General features: G+C 40.8%; 1 protein-coding gene across 3 annotated transcripts in view; it reads right to left on the bottom strand.

Annotated features, from left to right (window-relative positions):
- Positions 1-2,473: 2,473 nt before the first annotated feature.
- zdhhc17 (zDHHC palmitoyltransferase 17) overlaps positions 2,474-15,269 on the bottom strand; it is a 151,525-nt gene continuing 138,729 nt past the window's right edge. For 2 of the 3 annotated variants that reach the window (XM_073058760.1, XM_073058758.1), the window contains 4 exons: positions 10,905-10,988; positions 10,356-10,513; positions 6,766-6,860; positions 2,474-4,929 (listed from right to left, as the gene is read on the bottom strand). In XM_073058760.1, coding sequence (XP_072914861.1) covers positions 4,791-4,929; positions 6,766-6,860; positions 10,356-10,513; positions 10,905-10,988 — 476 coding nt within the window. In that variant the 3' untranslated portion in view covers positions 2,474-4,790. The remainder of the gene's footprint in view (positions 4,930-6,765; positions 6,861-10,355; positions 10,514-10,904; positions 10,989-15,269) is intronic. The other variant, XM_073058759.1, reaches the window with a different exon arrangement.

The following is a 15,269-nucleotide window of genomic DNA, read 5'->3' on the forward strand; positions in this document are numbered from 1 at the left end:
GGTCTTCCTCAGGTACTGTGTTTCAGATTCCAACCACTTATTAGATGAAAAACATATCTAAACTTTTTCTCATGCCCTCCACTTTCCATACACCCCTGCCTTGGGGAAAAATTTAACCACAATCTACCTTTTTCAAGGCCCCCAGTTTTAATATTTCTTCAGTTTTTCCCACCCTCCAAGCCTGAAGACCCATATATCAGGATTCATCACAGTTCCTTCCCTACTAATACTGGGTTCTTGAACCAATCTGAAAAGCTTTGACACTATCCTGGACAAGATTTTTACATTTCTCTATCTTACACTAATGCCAATACATTTATTTTGCACACGTATTAGCTGCATTTATGTAAAGATGATTAACTTGTGTTTGTCTTAATCTTGTACCCTGTTGCTACTGCAAAAAGCTAATTGTCATGGTATTTATACCTTATGTGTGTATGCCAATTACATTAAACTTGTACCTGATCTCAAGCTGAAAGGATTCGGATTTGATCTGGGAGCTGGGAGTTTTGTACATGCAGTGACGGCTGGAGCAAGAGTGGCCCTCTTTTACAAAGCTCAAAGCAGGAGATTCTCCACCTTCAGTGCTGGGACTGAGAGTTGACTTTCACATCTCACTCCTTACAAGAATGAACTAAGATGGTCTTCAAGAAATATTCCAGCATAGAGTTAGTTCTCAATGCAATTCTTCCTTTGGTTTACCAGAGTGTCATAGAGCAATACAGCAGGTAGAAAGGCCCTTCAGCCCAACAGTCCATGGTGGCTACTCAGCTAGACCCAATCTCCTGCATTTGGCCCATTTCCCTCCAAGCCCTGCCCCTCCATTATGCATTACAAGTCCTTCTTAAATTATACTTTTATACCTGCATCAACCACTTCCTCTGGCAGCTCATTCCATATGGGTGCCACTTCCAACCACTTCCTTTCTGGGTGAAAGCGTTGCCCCTTAGATTGCTTTTAAATCTTTTCCTTCTCACTCTCAACCCTAGCCATCTAGTCTGGATGACCCTACCCCTAGGGAAATGACTGTTACCACTCACCTTATCTATGCCCCTCTTAATTTTAAAGACATGTCAGGTTGCCCTTCCTTCTCTTACATCCCAAGGAGTAAAGATCTAACCTGGCCAACCAAAGTTCTTCTTAAATGGTAGTATTGTACCCTGCCTCAACTATTTCCTCTGGTAGCTCATTCCATATACTCACCATATGCCGTGCGGAAGAAAGTTGTCCCTCAGCTCCCTTTTATATCTTTCCCCTTTCACCCTGAATCTATGCCTCCTAGTTCTGGACTCCTCTGCCCTGGGAAAGACTGTTACCATTCAACGTATCTATGGCCCTCATTCTTTTACATTCCTAGGAATAAAGACTTAGCTTGGCCAACTCTCCCTATAATTCAGGCCCTCTAGTCCTGGTAACCTACTTGTACATCTCTGTACTCTTGCCACTGTAACATCTTTACTATAACAGTGTGATCAAAACTGTACACAGCACTCCAAGTGCAGCCTCACTAATCACTTGTACAACTGGAATCATTGTATTTGCATAGAATGTCCAGCAGATTGAGAACATCAGCACACTTTGAAGAGGAACAAAGGATTTTTCTTTCTTGATTGAAGTTGCAGTACTTTTCTCTTATTGATTCATGGACATGGGTGGCATAGAAATTGATGGCAATTAAATGTCCATCTCTCTGTCCCTGAGCAGCTATGGATCAATCACATTAGAGTCTGAAATAGGCAAGCTCTGGTAAGACAACACATCTTCGTTCCTGAAGGATATTATTGAACCAGATGGGTTTTTACAGCAATAATAACAGAAATTAATAATTTTTCTATTAAATTCAAAATATTTACTTGAATTTAAATCCCCCATTGTTGCACAACTCTGGCCGTTAAGTCAGTAACTTACCTAATTGATTACCACACCTTTGGCTTATTGGTGGGTTTTTAGTTGAATGATGGAATGATCACTTATTTGGACTATTCAGGTAGATTTTGGTTAACATGTCCAAGTTTAAAACAGCAGACAAGCTCTACAGCCAGAGTAATTACAAACCCAGAGACAGAGATCGCCAACTCTAGTCAACAACAGCTGGTGTGTCAGGTGGCTAATAGGTGAGGAGGGATTCTCGTGCTTTTATAGACCAGCCTGCAAGAAATCAGGACCATGGAAGCCTGTGGACAGGGGAAGCCCGAGTTATCACCAGGATGACAGGTTCAAAACTGTTCTGGTTGCCATCAAGCACTGGGCGTAAAACACCAGCTCAAGGTCAGTCTATTCTTCCAAACTTTCTTAGGGTTGTAGAACAATTAAAAATTACCAATAGCATCTAATAACTGGTGTAGAAATTCTAACCTGTAACAACGCAGACAGTAAAATACCCTGAAATAGCAACTTTATTGTGATGAACAGCAAGACGACTCTTGTTTATTAGGTTCAATAATTTATAAAGTTTGACAAACTAAACCAGTCATTGTATGAACAGTCTTTTTTTTTAATTTGAGCATATTACAGTCCTATATTTTGTTCTCCACATTGTACAGAAAGGGACCAAATAGTAGCAAAATAACACTTGGCACAGTTATAAATAATGTCATACAAAAACAAAAAAGTATTCACAACTGCAGAAATGTAGTGCTTCCCCTATTATTAGTGGAACATGAAACTCAATTACTCGTGAATATGAAACTCTATTGCGCACACACACAACCAAAAAAAAAAGCCGGGAGAGGTATTGCAGTCTTCGAAGTGTGGTGAAGTAACGGGTTATTCCAAAGTACAAAAGGAAAGTGGTCGTGATAAATACCAGTGTTCAACCTCAGAAGGACATCAATTCATCTCAGGAAGGGCAATGAATGGTGATGTAATCATTGCCCTGTTTACTCTTCACCTGGTCTTTGTTCTCCATGATTTACCAGACAAAGATTGAAATAGTGTGTGCAGGCTCCTACACTCAGACAGTCTTGCCAATGAGATGCCATATCCCATGGAGCACAGCACACACCATCTGTGTTGAGAAAGGGGTTACTTCATTTCCAAACCCCCCCCCAAACCTGATAAGACATTCAAGTTAATTAATATTACAATACTGCAATTCTTGATATTATGGTATGATGTACACAAACTATGCGTGGTCTCCACTACAAAGTAAACAGCGACCAGAAAAGTCTTGCACTTTGCAAACACAGGACACTCACTATTTACAGATTCACTGACCTTCCTGCTGGAGGAAGAAAGCTGAGAACACTTCACTGTAAGCCGACGTGATACTGTAACTCCTACAGTCTAGGGAGCTGCCCTTTTTAAAAAAATTTAATTAGTTTTTTTGCAAAGCATCAGTCATGCAGAGAATCGAGTGGGTCAATGAACTACCAGAAGCAAACAGACTACATTCCTACACTCTTTTTTCTTCTGGTGGAGTTGAAAATTAAGTTTGCAGCTCCAAACTAACACTGACAAATATACACACTGGTAAACTAGTTGATAAATAATTTATGTACACATACAACTAATCTTTACACTGGCTCAAGGAAGTTGGTTAAAGTTATTTTGGGCTGAGACCCTTCATCATAAAATCATTTTGCACAGGTTTTTGAGCCTGGTACCTCAGTAAACTAAACTGTCTGTAAACTTGCAAGTTTCCAGGGAGCAGTAGGCAAGCATTCATTAACTGAACCTAAAGTGGCTGTAGAAAACATTATAGTACTCCAGGCTGGGTCACAATAAAGGGGAAAAAAAGGATGTGGTGTATCTCCTCAATAAATCTCGCACTGTAAGCCACGCACCAGCCTGTGTTTGTTCAGACTGGATGGTAAAGCAAAGCTCGTGGCCAGTCTTGCACCTGCGTGACTGATATGCTGAGTACGTGATGCTGGTGATGGAAAATGAGTGATGGCAACCTCCCTGTTCTCCCTTCCCCTCACTGCCCACCCCAAACTCATCCCCTCCTCTCCGAAACCCCTGCTTACTTACGACCACCTCTAGCTCAGTAGACTCGCCCAACTGTCAGCACAGCCTAGAGCGCTGGGGGAACCTCCGAACCTTACTGTCCCAAGGACTGCCTTTTGCCCAGCAGACTCCCCCAACAGTGAGCGCTTGGGGAGAGAGCCTGCAAGTTTCTGCTAACACCTAATCATTCTCAGCTGCCAGAACAGATCAACCAAATCTTTAAAACCATGATTTAAAATGGGAAAGAAAAGGTTGTTAAAATAACCGATGCCTTGGGCAAAGGCGTTTAAATTTTACCATTGCACATGATTGTGGATATTGTATTTCGACATTCCTCTATGAAATCTGAAGTACCAAAGCTCACAATTGAACAAGATGCACTTCTGCACACTCCTGGTGTGCGTTGCAAGTCAAGAGCCAACTGTTTCTTGAGCCAATGGGCCATAATCAAGGTTCCAGGGTTTGCACTTACTGTGGCTTCCACTCCAAAAATCAGAAACAAACATAACATTATGTTAAAAACCAATTCTGGCGAAAAGCAGTCTTTTTCTTTAATACACGTATATATAAAGATTTCCTTTCTGCCATCAGCTTATTACACATTTTGATCACAATGGAGTGCTAGAGCAAGAGGCAGGGGTGGCAGAAACAGGCAGTCAGACTGTCCCTGTTAATTTCCATTTGCAAAGGATCCAGAAGGGGACCACAGGAACAGGAGCTCCTCGTAGCAATGTTATTTGGATTGCTGATATTAGAGACGAAACAGGAAGGAGATTTGTCAGGCACCAGTTTGAAGGGTTGATTGTGGAGATGATTTGCTGCGGGTGCTGATCCCATTCCTGCTACACAAGTTGATAACCAGTGCCTGATGTCTGGTCATACTCTATTGTATACTGATGTGTCCAGTCCACCATTACAGGGCGAAAGAGACCAAAACATCTAAATTCAAAGAAGTCTATGATATTTCTAATGCAACCATGGCTGGAGATGGGAAGGAAAGAAAAAAGGCAGGTCAGTTGATTGAATATATTAAAGAGTACAGAATACACACAGCAGGCCTTTCAGCAAACCAATCTCAACCCAACCTAATTGATTTAAATTCATCTCCACGAGCACCAATTTTCTTCCCCTTAAACATATCCATTCCATTTTCACCTGTCCGGCTTTCTGGGTCATACACTGTATCTGGAGCTCCGGGTGCGGCCTCCTCTACATCAGTGAGGCCTAACGTAGATTGGAGGACTGCTCTGCCGAGCTCCTTCGATTCCTCTGCCAAAAAGGCAGGTCTTCCCAGTGGCCACCCATTTAAAATCTACTCATTTACATTACAGTGTACCAGTCCATGGCCTCCTCTACTGCCATGATGAGGCCACTCTCAGGTGGGGATAACGAGATGGGGGTAGCGAGAGTGGGGCGGGGGGGGGGCGGGCCGCAGAGAGAGAGAGAGAGAGGGGGGGGCAGGCCGCACAGAGAGAGAGAGAGAGGGGGGGGGGGGCAGGCCGCAGAGAGAGATCGAGCAAAGAAGTGGAATTGCCAACAGTTCAGACAGCATCTGTGGTGAGAGAATAACACAGCTATGTGCAAGCTCTGATGATGTTCCTGATGGAAGGTCATTGACATGAATTGTTTCTCTCTGCAAAGACGCAATGTAACCCAAACAGTTTGTTGGTTGGAAATGAATAACACTGTGTGGAAGAGGGTCACGGAAGTAGTGGTGGCAGGAGAGCGAGTGGGTATGGGAAGAGTGACAATCAGCCTGCCTCACTGACTCAATGAGTGAGTCTGCATGGCTCCACACAGCCCCTGATTACCATGGCTCGGAGGAGGTGGGGAGAGAAATCACAGAGAACAGCTCCATTCCCTCCCAGCAGAAGAACTGGCAAATCCGTCCCAGTGGTCTCTCAGGCACTTGTCTATATGTCGGGGATAACCATTAGTTGTGTGTTCATAATCCAGGGAGAGCCTGTTTGATCTTCTGTTTCTGATCTCCTCTCCCTCCATCCCAAGAACAACCCTGTTAGGTAATCCCTCAGATACCGCTGCTGTATGGAGAAGATCTCTCCCGTCTTTATGAAATTGTACAGTCTCCCAATTCAGCTTTTCTGGGGGGAAGAAGATGAATTATTTGTGACACTACAGAAGTCCAATCCATACATTAATGAACTTGAAGATTTCAACTTGTACTCAGTGTATGTAAACCTGCTCTTTGATACAAATATCTTATCAGCCAAACAGCTGGCAGCAACTCCATGCATAAAAGCAGGCAGACATGGTCAAGAGATTCAACTGTTTCTCATACCAAACATCAGAATGCAGAAAGAAGTGTGATCTAAGCGACTTTGACCGTGAAATATACTGCTGGTGCAAGGAGGGGTGGTTTGAGTAACTCAGAAACTGATCTCCTGAGATTTTTATGCATGACAGTTTCTAATTTACAGAGAATGGTGCGGAAATAAGAAAATAAAATTTGGTGAGCAACAGTTCTGTGGGCAAAACTACTTCATTAATAAGAGAGGTCAGAGGACAATGGCCAGACTGATTCTAGCTGACAGTAACTGAAATAGCCACATGTCACAACAGTGGTGTGCAGAAGAGCACCTCTGAATGCACAACACGTCGAACCCTGACATGGATGGGTTACAGAAGCAGAAGACCACACCAGGTTCCACTCATGTCCCTAATAAAGTAGCCATTGAATGTATCTCCCCAACTGGATTATTCTTTACCTGAACCATTTTTTTTTGTGAACAGATAATTGAGTATCAGTTCATAAAGCAGGGTCAGCACATTAAGGCATCATTATACACAGGTACTCACTTGAAAGGACTTTCAATAGTGGTCGTTGTAACCTTAAAGTGCTTGTAGCGTCTTGCATTCATCCTTTCATTTGTCGTTATCCCAAGACAAGCGATCTTCAACAATCAGAAACAAACATATTAACACTTCAATAGAGATGAAGACTCCTCGAAAATTTAGCTTTCCCCAGTTTGTGTATAAACCTTACTTAAAGCAACAATCTTTGGACATTATTATAACATTCAATGCAGTCACATAAGAGTGTATATCAAGTTAAATCAGAAACTGAATCTCAAGACCAAAAAATAGATAAGTGTGATGACCTTCAGGAACATTTCTCTACCCCTGATGAGTCACATCATTGTGTACATCAAATTAAGCCTCAGATTGAATTTCAAGTCCTTTGGATAAGTGACCATTTTTGAGCGTGATTGACTTTCAGGATAATTTTTCCACCGGCAGCTTCTTCCTGTAGCTAATAATCAGCTCTTGGTTTGCATCGTGGAGAGTAACCTAACTGGTTGCATCAGGACTTCGTGAGGAAACACCAATACCCAGGCATGGAAAGGCTACAGAAAGTGGTGGACCCAGCCTTCACAGGCAAAGCCCTCCCCACTTCCAAGCACATTTACAAGGAATGCTGCCACAAGAAACCAGCATCCACCATCAAACCATCCAGGCATGCTCACTTCTCACTACAAATGTCAGGCAGGAGGTACAAGAGCCTTGGGTCCCACATCGCCAGGTTCAGGAACAGATATTACCCTACACCATCAGGCTCCTAAACTGGCAATCATAACTTAACTCACCACAACTCTTGACCGACTCCACAAACTACAGACTCACTTTCAGGAACTCTGCAATTCACATTCTTTGTATTTTTTAAAAATTTGCACAGTTTGCCTTTTGTACTATGGTTGTCAATATTTTTGTTTAAGCACATTTTTTTGGAGATTATATTGTATTTCTTTATTTTTCCAGTAAATACTTGCAAGAAAATTAATCTTAAGTTCAATTTACTTTGAACTTTAAAATTCAGATGAAAGAAGAGCTTAAGCAGAAAATTTGGAGAGTTTGGGGCCCTGATGAAGTTATGTTGACAATGATGGACCGATTAAAATTGGGAATGATCAAGAAGCGAGAACTGGAGGAGCACTAGACAACTCAAGGAGGTTGAAGAAAGGGCCAAAGACAAAGAGATGTGAGCCCAAGAGTGAATTTTAAAACCAAGCCTTTAATTAAGTGTAAGGATTAATTAAGGGTGATCGGTGGATGTGACATGTGTTAGGGATTATTCAGGAGTTATGGAATTAAGTGAATATATCAGATATTAATTCAAACAAGAACCAGTCTTCAGTTCTCAGTGTAAGTAATCAGTCTGAAGTTACGAGGACAGCTTTACAAACACCTGCACTGTGTACAGAACGAACATAGGTTGCTGGCCGCAGCAGAGGACTGGCTGCTCAAGTGACAATGGTGTGCATAGTGAAGTGACCATATGACATTCTCAACTGCATCAACCAGATGCTAGACAATGGGATTATGTTAACTGGCCTGCATCAAACTAGGCAAGCATGGGCAAAGGTATTTGCAACATTGCAACCAGGTTTAAGGAAGCTTGCAGAACAGTCTGATATTGTCCGTTAGCACATCAAACATGGTCTAGCTGGATTGCGTTTCTCAGTGACTGCACTAGTGCGTGATTAGCAACTGCTGCATCCTTGTTCCTGCAGAAATGTGGCTCTAAGACAATGTCCCATGCACCATCAATCGTCGGGCAACGCCACTCAGGGACTAGGTATATATATTACTTGTAACTATGTTTTTTCTGCTATCATAACTATATGTTCTATGTGCTGTGTGAGACTGATGGTACTGCGTTCTGCACCTTGGCCCCAGAGGAACACTGCTTGTTCTGCCTGTATTCACATGTATGGTGTGCAGAGTCAGCCCTTACAACACTGCTCTTGGGCATCTGTATTCTCTGTCCTCAGAAGCCTTCTCTAATTTCATTACTCTGGAGAGTGGGACTAACAGACAGCTTATTTAAGTGCTGTACGGGCAATGCTGTTGATTCTCTCACTAGCCATGCTTGGGCACAGAAACAGTAGAAAACAAAATTCGTGACGGTAAATTCACTGCGCGATACTCCAGTTCCCTTGCTCTGATTGGCAAGAGGAGTGGGATAAAATATTGGTGGCAAAAGTAAAGCAAGCTTGCTCTTTCATGGTCAAGAGCAATTAAACATTGACAAGCAACGCTGGCTTTGTATAATGGTGACTTTCTGCTTGGCTCTACTCAGCATGAGACCTTATGAAGCAAAATGCCTTGGTCCATCAGGTCATCTTGGGAGGTACCACCAGTATCCTACAATTTTATAAGACTGTAGCAGTTAGCTCGACGCTATTCCACCTTGGGGTGCTAGAGTTCAGAGTTCAATTCCGTTATCCTTGGTAAGAAAGTCTGTACATTCTTCAATTTTATTTCGGGTGCTCCAGTTTCCTCCCACAATACAAAGACGTACCGGTTAGTCGGTTAATTGGTAATTGTAAATTCTTTTGATTAGGCTAGGGTTAAGTCAGTGAGTTGCTGGGTGGTGTGGCTTGTTGGGCTGCATCTCAAATAAAAAAAATCTACAGCCACTGCAGGTTAAACCATGAAGACACTTGCACAGTGATGATAGGATTGAGTGTTCCAAGGGTTTCAGAATCAGTTTTACCATCACTGACATATATCATGAAATTTATTGCTTTGCGGTAGCAGTAGAGTGCAATACATAAAAAATTACTACAAGTTACAATAAAAAGTATAATAAACAAATAGTCCTAAAGAGGAATAGTGAGGTAGATCTCATGGACTGTTCAGAAATCTAATGATGGAGGGGGATGAAGTCCATGAGGATAGGTTGAGCAAGTTAGGGCTTTTCTCTTTGGAGTGAAAGAGGAAACAGGTGACTTGATGGAGGTGTACAAGACGATAAGAGGCATAGATCAGGAGGCTGGAGACTTTTTCCCAGGGCAGAAATGACTAATACAAGGGGGTATAATTTTATGGTAAATGGAGGGAAGTACAGGTATATGTCAGAGGCAAGTTCTTTACACAAAGAGTGGTGGATGTGTGGAACATGTAGCCAAAGGTTATGGTAGGGGCAGGTACAATGGGGAAATTTAAGAAACTCTTCGACAAGCATGTGGATAATAGAGAAGTGGAGGGCTATGTAGGAATACAAGGTTAAGTTAATCTTAGAATAGGTTAAAAAAGGTTGTCACAACATTTTGGGCCAAAGTGCCTATACTGTGCTGTGGTGCTCTATGCTGTTCCTGAAACATTGACTGTGGGTCTTCAGGCTCCTGTACCTCCTCCCTAATAGTAGTATGAGAAGACAGCAGGTCTTGTATTTTGACATTGTGACACTAAAGCAAAACCGTAAACCTTACACTGAGATTCTGACTGCGAGGATAGAATATTAATGACACAATAAAGATAAGAATCCTTTTACAAGAATAGGATCACACAGATGGCAATACAATAATTCAGTACATCTCTTGAGACACAAACTAATAAACTTTGAATAGATACAAGTTTAATAGGCCCGAATCAACTCTGTTTACCTGATACATCTGACACATGAGTAACACAGCCACCCACAAGAAGTGAAAGAGACTGTTCAGGAACATCCAGAACACCCACGGAGAGCAGCTGGCGATCTCGGTTAGGTACGTCCACAGTCCTTCCTTTGGGTAGTTGGTTTCACAGTGAATGCTCCAGTCTGAAGAGGAAAGGGTAATGAAGATAAAAACACCCCAGTTCTGAGGGAATGGGAGCATATTTTGGTCATTGGTCTATGTGGTATCATAGTGGTTATCGCAATGCTTTACAGTGTGAGCATTCATCAAGCAGTTCAATTCCCACTGCTGAATGTAAGGAGCTTGTACATTCTCCTCATGACTGCGTGGGCTTCTTCCCACATTCCAAAGATGTATGGTTTAGGGTTAGTAAATTGCGGGCATGCTATGTTGGCACTGGAAGCATGGTGACACTTGTAGACTAGCCCCACCACATCCTCAGACCGTATTGATCATTGACACAAACTAATCATTTCACTGTATGTTTTGATGTACATGTGACAAATAAAGCTAATCTCATCTTTTCTTACTTACAGAAGAAACAGCCATAAATCATCCAGATTATCATTCCCAGTAAGAAGAAGAGGTATCCGATGAAATATCTGTGATTGCCCGCCCCTGGAAAATAGAAGGAAGTGTCAGCTGCAGCCTGCTGACCCATGGTTCAAAGAGATGGCAGGAAACAGCAACAACCAAAACATATGCTAGTTACCCAACAAAGAAACAGGAATGCTCAGCAGGTCAGGCAGCAGCTGTGAAAAGAGAAACAGAGCCAACACTTCAGATTGAAGACCCTTTATCAAACAGGAAAAGAGAAAAAGTAGCTGTAAGTTGCAGAGGAGGAGAGAGAAATGGATAGGACAAAGGTGATAGAGTGAGGCTAGATTAATAGTGATATGGATAGTGATTACACGGCTTTAACAAAGGAACTTCAGTGTGAAACATAAACGGTTTCTCTCTCCACAGATGCTGCCTGACCTGCAGAATATTTCCTTTTCTTTTTCAACCTTTTTATTGAATTTTTCAAAAACGAATACATAGCAGTCATAATAGAATAAAGGGAGTAGGATTACATTGTTGGCAAATAACACATGTAAGTAGAAACTATAAGTAACACCAATATAATTATCCTCCCAAACTCTTAATATAGCATGATACAAAGAAATAAAAAGATGAAAAAAAACCCAAATTGCAAAATAAAAAACAAAGTAAACTAAACTAAGCAGAACTAAAACTAAACAAAGCTGGGCTATTCAATTATATCGGATAAAATCGTTAATGTCGTCAATTCCGCTCCTCTACTCAAATTAATAAATAATATAAAGGAATTGGAAAAGGTCAGATTACATTTGAGGAAAGTATTGGATAAATGGCCTCCAATTTTTCTTCAAATTTAACTGAGGGATCAAAGGTACCACTTCTAATTTTTCCTAAGTTTAAACAGGATATGGTTTGGGAAAACCATTGAGATGTAGTTGGAGGATTCATCTCTTTCCAATTCAATAAAATAGATCTTCTAGCCATTAAAGTAGCAAATGCAATCATCCGCTGAGCTGAAGAGGGCAGATCAATCATTGGTAAACCAAAAATTGCAGTGATAGGGTGAGGTTGTAAATCAATGTGCAAAACTATAGAGTATAGAGAATGTATCAAAAATATCTTTCCAATATTTTTCCAAAAGAGGGCAAGACCAAAACATATGAGTCAAAGAGGCTACCTCAAAATGACATCTATCACAGATCGGTTTTATATGACAGTAAAAACAAGCTAATTAATCTTTAGACATATTAGCCCAATGCACCACTTTAAATTGAATCAACATATATTTAGCACAAATAGAAGAAGAGTTAACTAATTGAAGAATTTTTTCCCATTTCTCTATAGGTAAAGAAAGTTGAAGTTCCTTCTCCCATTTATTTTTAAGTCAGATATATCTGAATTATGATAATTTCATAATCATATCATAAATGATTGTTATTAAACCCTTTCGATAAGGGTTTAAGCCTAAAAAATTTTCTGTGATATCGGCTGGACATGAAATCAAAAAAGTAGATTGAATTGAATTTCGGTTTATTGTCATTTAGAAACCACAACTGCAATGCAGTTAAAAAAATGAAACAACCTTCCTCCAGAATGATATCACAAAAGCACACGACAAAACAGACTACACCAGAAAATCCACATGACGTTTGGCAAATCCCCAGAGTCCAGAGAGGCTGCTGCGTATTAATATCACATTACCATCTTAGCATGTTCCCCGGAAAGGAGCTCCAAATCCACCAGACAAAACAAGACTATCCAGACACACCGAGTCAGGAGACCAACTCTACCACCCAACAAACTAAAAACTAAAGCTACAAGACCTACACAAAACCACACAGTTACAACATATAGTTACAATAGTGTAAACAATACCATAATCAATAAAAAACAGACCATGGGCACAGTAAAAATAGTCCAAAGATGTTAAAAGACTATAAGTTTGAAAGAAACCACCACATAGTTTCCACAAGTCCTCAGGGTGGCAATAGATAACATCGTATTCAAAAAATCTCTTATCTGTAAATATCTAAAAAAAAAATGGGATCTGGGCAAATTATATTTATTAGACAACTGTTCAAAAGACATGAAACAGTTATCCAAAAATAAATCACGAAAACATATTATACCCTTCATTTTCCATACCAAAAAGGCTTGATCCATGACAGAGGGTTGAAAAAAAATTACACGTAATGGGACTTGATAAAATAAATTTATTCAAGCCAAAAAAAATTATGAAACTGAAACCATATTCCATTTGGAATATTTCCAACATACTCCATTTTTGTTTCAGAATTCCAACATCTTCTGTAGTTGAAACTTCAGAATATGGCCAGTTACTTCACGGAAACACTTTAAAATATACTGTGGGTTTTACTTGCCATCCCTAAAGTCCCTCTGATTGAGCTACCTCTTCAACCATCCCAAAGTGGTGGCAGGGTCAGGAGTTACCTCACTGTAGCAGTTAAGATGGAAACAAGACACTTGCTTGACCATTTTGGAAGGATCGGGAATCAGACCAGGCAAGGCCAGTAACTAACTTTTTCCAGAGTATGAGTAAATCAGACACATTTGTATTATAACCTCATGGACACCATTGCTGATTTTTCAATAATTCATCAACTAACAGGAGGTACTGGGCAGCAAAAGCACTCCCTGTAAGGGAGAAAACCGTGGGACTATGAGGAAGGTGGAGAGAACTAAACCAGAAGGCTCTTGGAAGTTGCTGATATAGGCATGGTGGGATGAATGGCCTCTCTGATCTTTAAGAATCTGAGTTTAACAAGTAATAGCTTTTCAGTTTGCAATGTGAAAGAGTACCAAACATTTCCATCGGATAAGTACTTGCATACATTTGAGGTCACAGTGGTGGAATAAAAGTCTACAAATAGTCTGTTCCAACTGCCATCCACATTTTATTCTTTGTGATACAAGGTACCATGATGGACTATTTGACCCTGTTGGTACATTCAAGCAGTACAGAGAAGCAAAAACGTCTGTTCCCAACTGGAAACACATTTGTTCTTTTACAATCTCCTGTTAAAAATCCAATGCTTACCGTAGATTCCGGACTACAGAGCGCACCTGATTAAAAGCCGCTGGCTCTAATTTTAGAAATAAAATCAATTTTTTACTTGTACAGGCCGCACTGGATTTTAGGCCGCACCGGATTTTCGGCCGCAGGTGTCCCACGTTGTAATATGAGATATTTACACAGAAAGATATTACACGTGAGGATTTTTTAACTTTTAATTAAATCCATATGGTAACATAAACAAATACCTATTGCAAACGCTTTTTTTCGAACCGTGCCCGTAACGCGGCTACTTTTAAATATACGTTGCGTATACTTCTTTACTGAACAACATTCCAATATCTCCTAACGACTGGTAAAAAATATATATACTGCAGCCTACCAGGAAAAGTTATTGATCGCCTTTAACTTAAAAGCAGCGTTTTGGCTCCGCCGCTCCGCTCGCGTAATGCCGCTCCCCCCCGCCGTCCCGTTTATCGCAAACCGGCGTTTTCCCACAAGACGCGGCGAAACCGGGTGTGACGTCATAGCATCCCGCGATGTAGTACAGAAAACAAATATAGTTAAAACAGTTCTAACTTTAACTAACAAATGAATTACTAAGCGAAAATATTATAAACTAAATAACTGCCATAAAGGCAGCACAATGCTTTTCTTCGAGTGTTTTCCATGTTGATGAGGGTGAGTACAAATGACTGATTTACAATAATTTAATTGTGAAAGTGCGCTTGATTTATCGTACAATTTCATTGGACCTCTGTGAACTACTCATCAATTTTATTGGTCTACTGTTACGAGGCAAAATGTTTTTGGCGGCATGAAAAAAAACCATGTATTAGCCGCTCCGTATTAAAGGCCGCAGAGTTCAAAGCTGTTCAAAATGTGGGAAAAAAGTAGCGGCTTAAAATCCGGAATCTACGGTAATTAACTTTTGAATGACAACAAATATCCCTGCACGTCCAAATCCAATGACCTTCACATCCATTCTAGCACTACGTGGCAACACAAGGATGCAATTACCAAGAAGGCTCACCAGCAGTAATGTTTCATTAGGAATTTCAGGAGATTTGGTATGTCACCAGAGACTCCAGGAAATTTCTACAGATGTATCTGGTAAGATGACAACGCACCTGGACACAATGGCCTCTCAGGGGCCAACCAAGGGTGCTTTTGTCTTTTTTAAATGTCTTGTTTTACAATCACAAGACAATGCCGGACTTTAAGAACTTCGGGTACTGCAGGTATCTGATTTTTGGTGGAGGAGCTCTACTTGGTGTGAACTATATTGCTGTCTGTTACAGGAAAGCATCAGAATTGGTGCGCGA

This window comes from Hemitrygon akajei, chromosome 10 (genome assembly GCF_048418815.1).
Source record: "Hemitrygon akajei chromosome 10, sHemAka1.3, whole genome shotgun sequence".
In the NCBI taxonomy this organism is placed as follows: Eukaryota; Metazoa; Chordata; class Chondrichthyes; order Myliobatiformes; family Dasyatidae; genus Hemitrygon; species Hemitrygon akajei.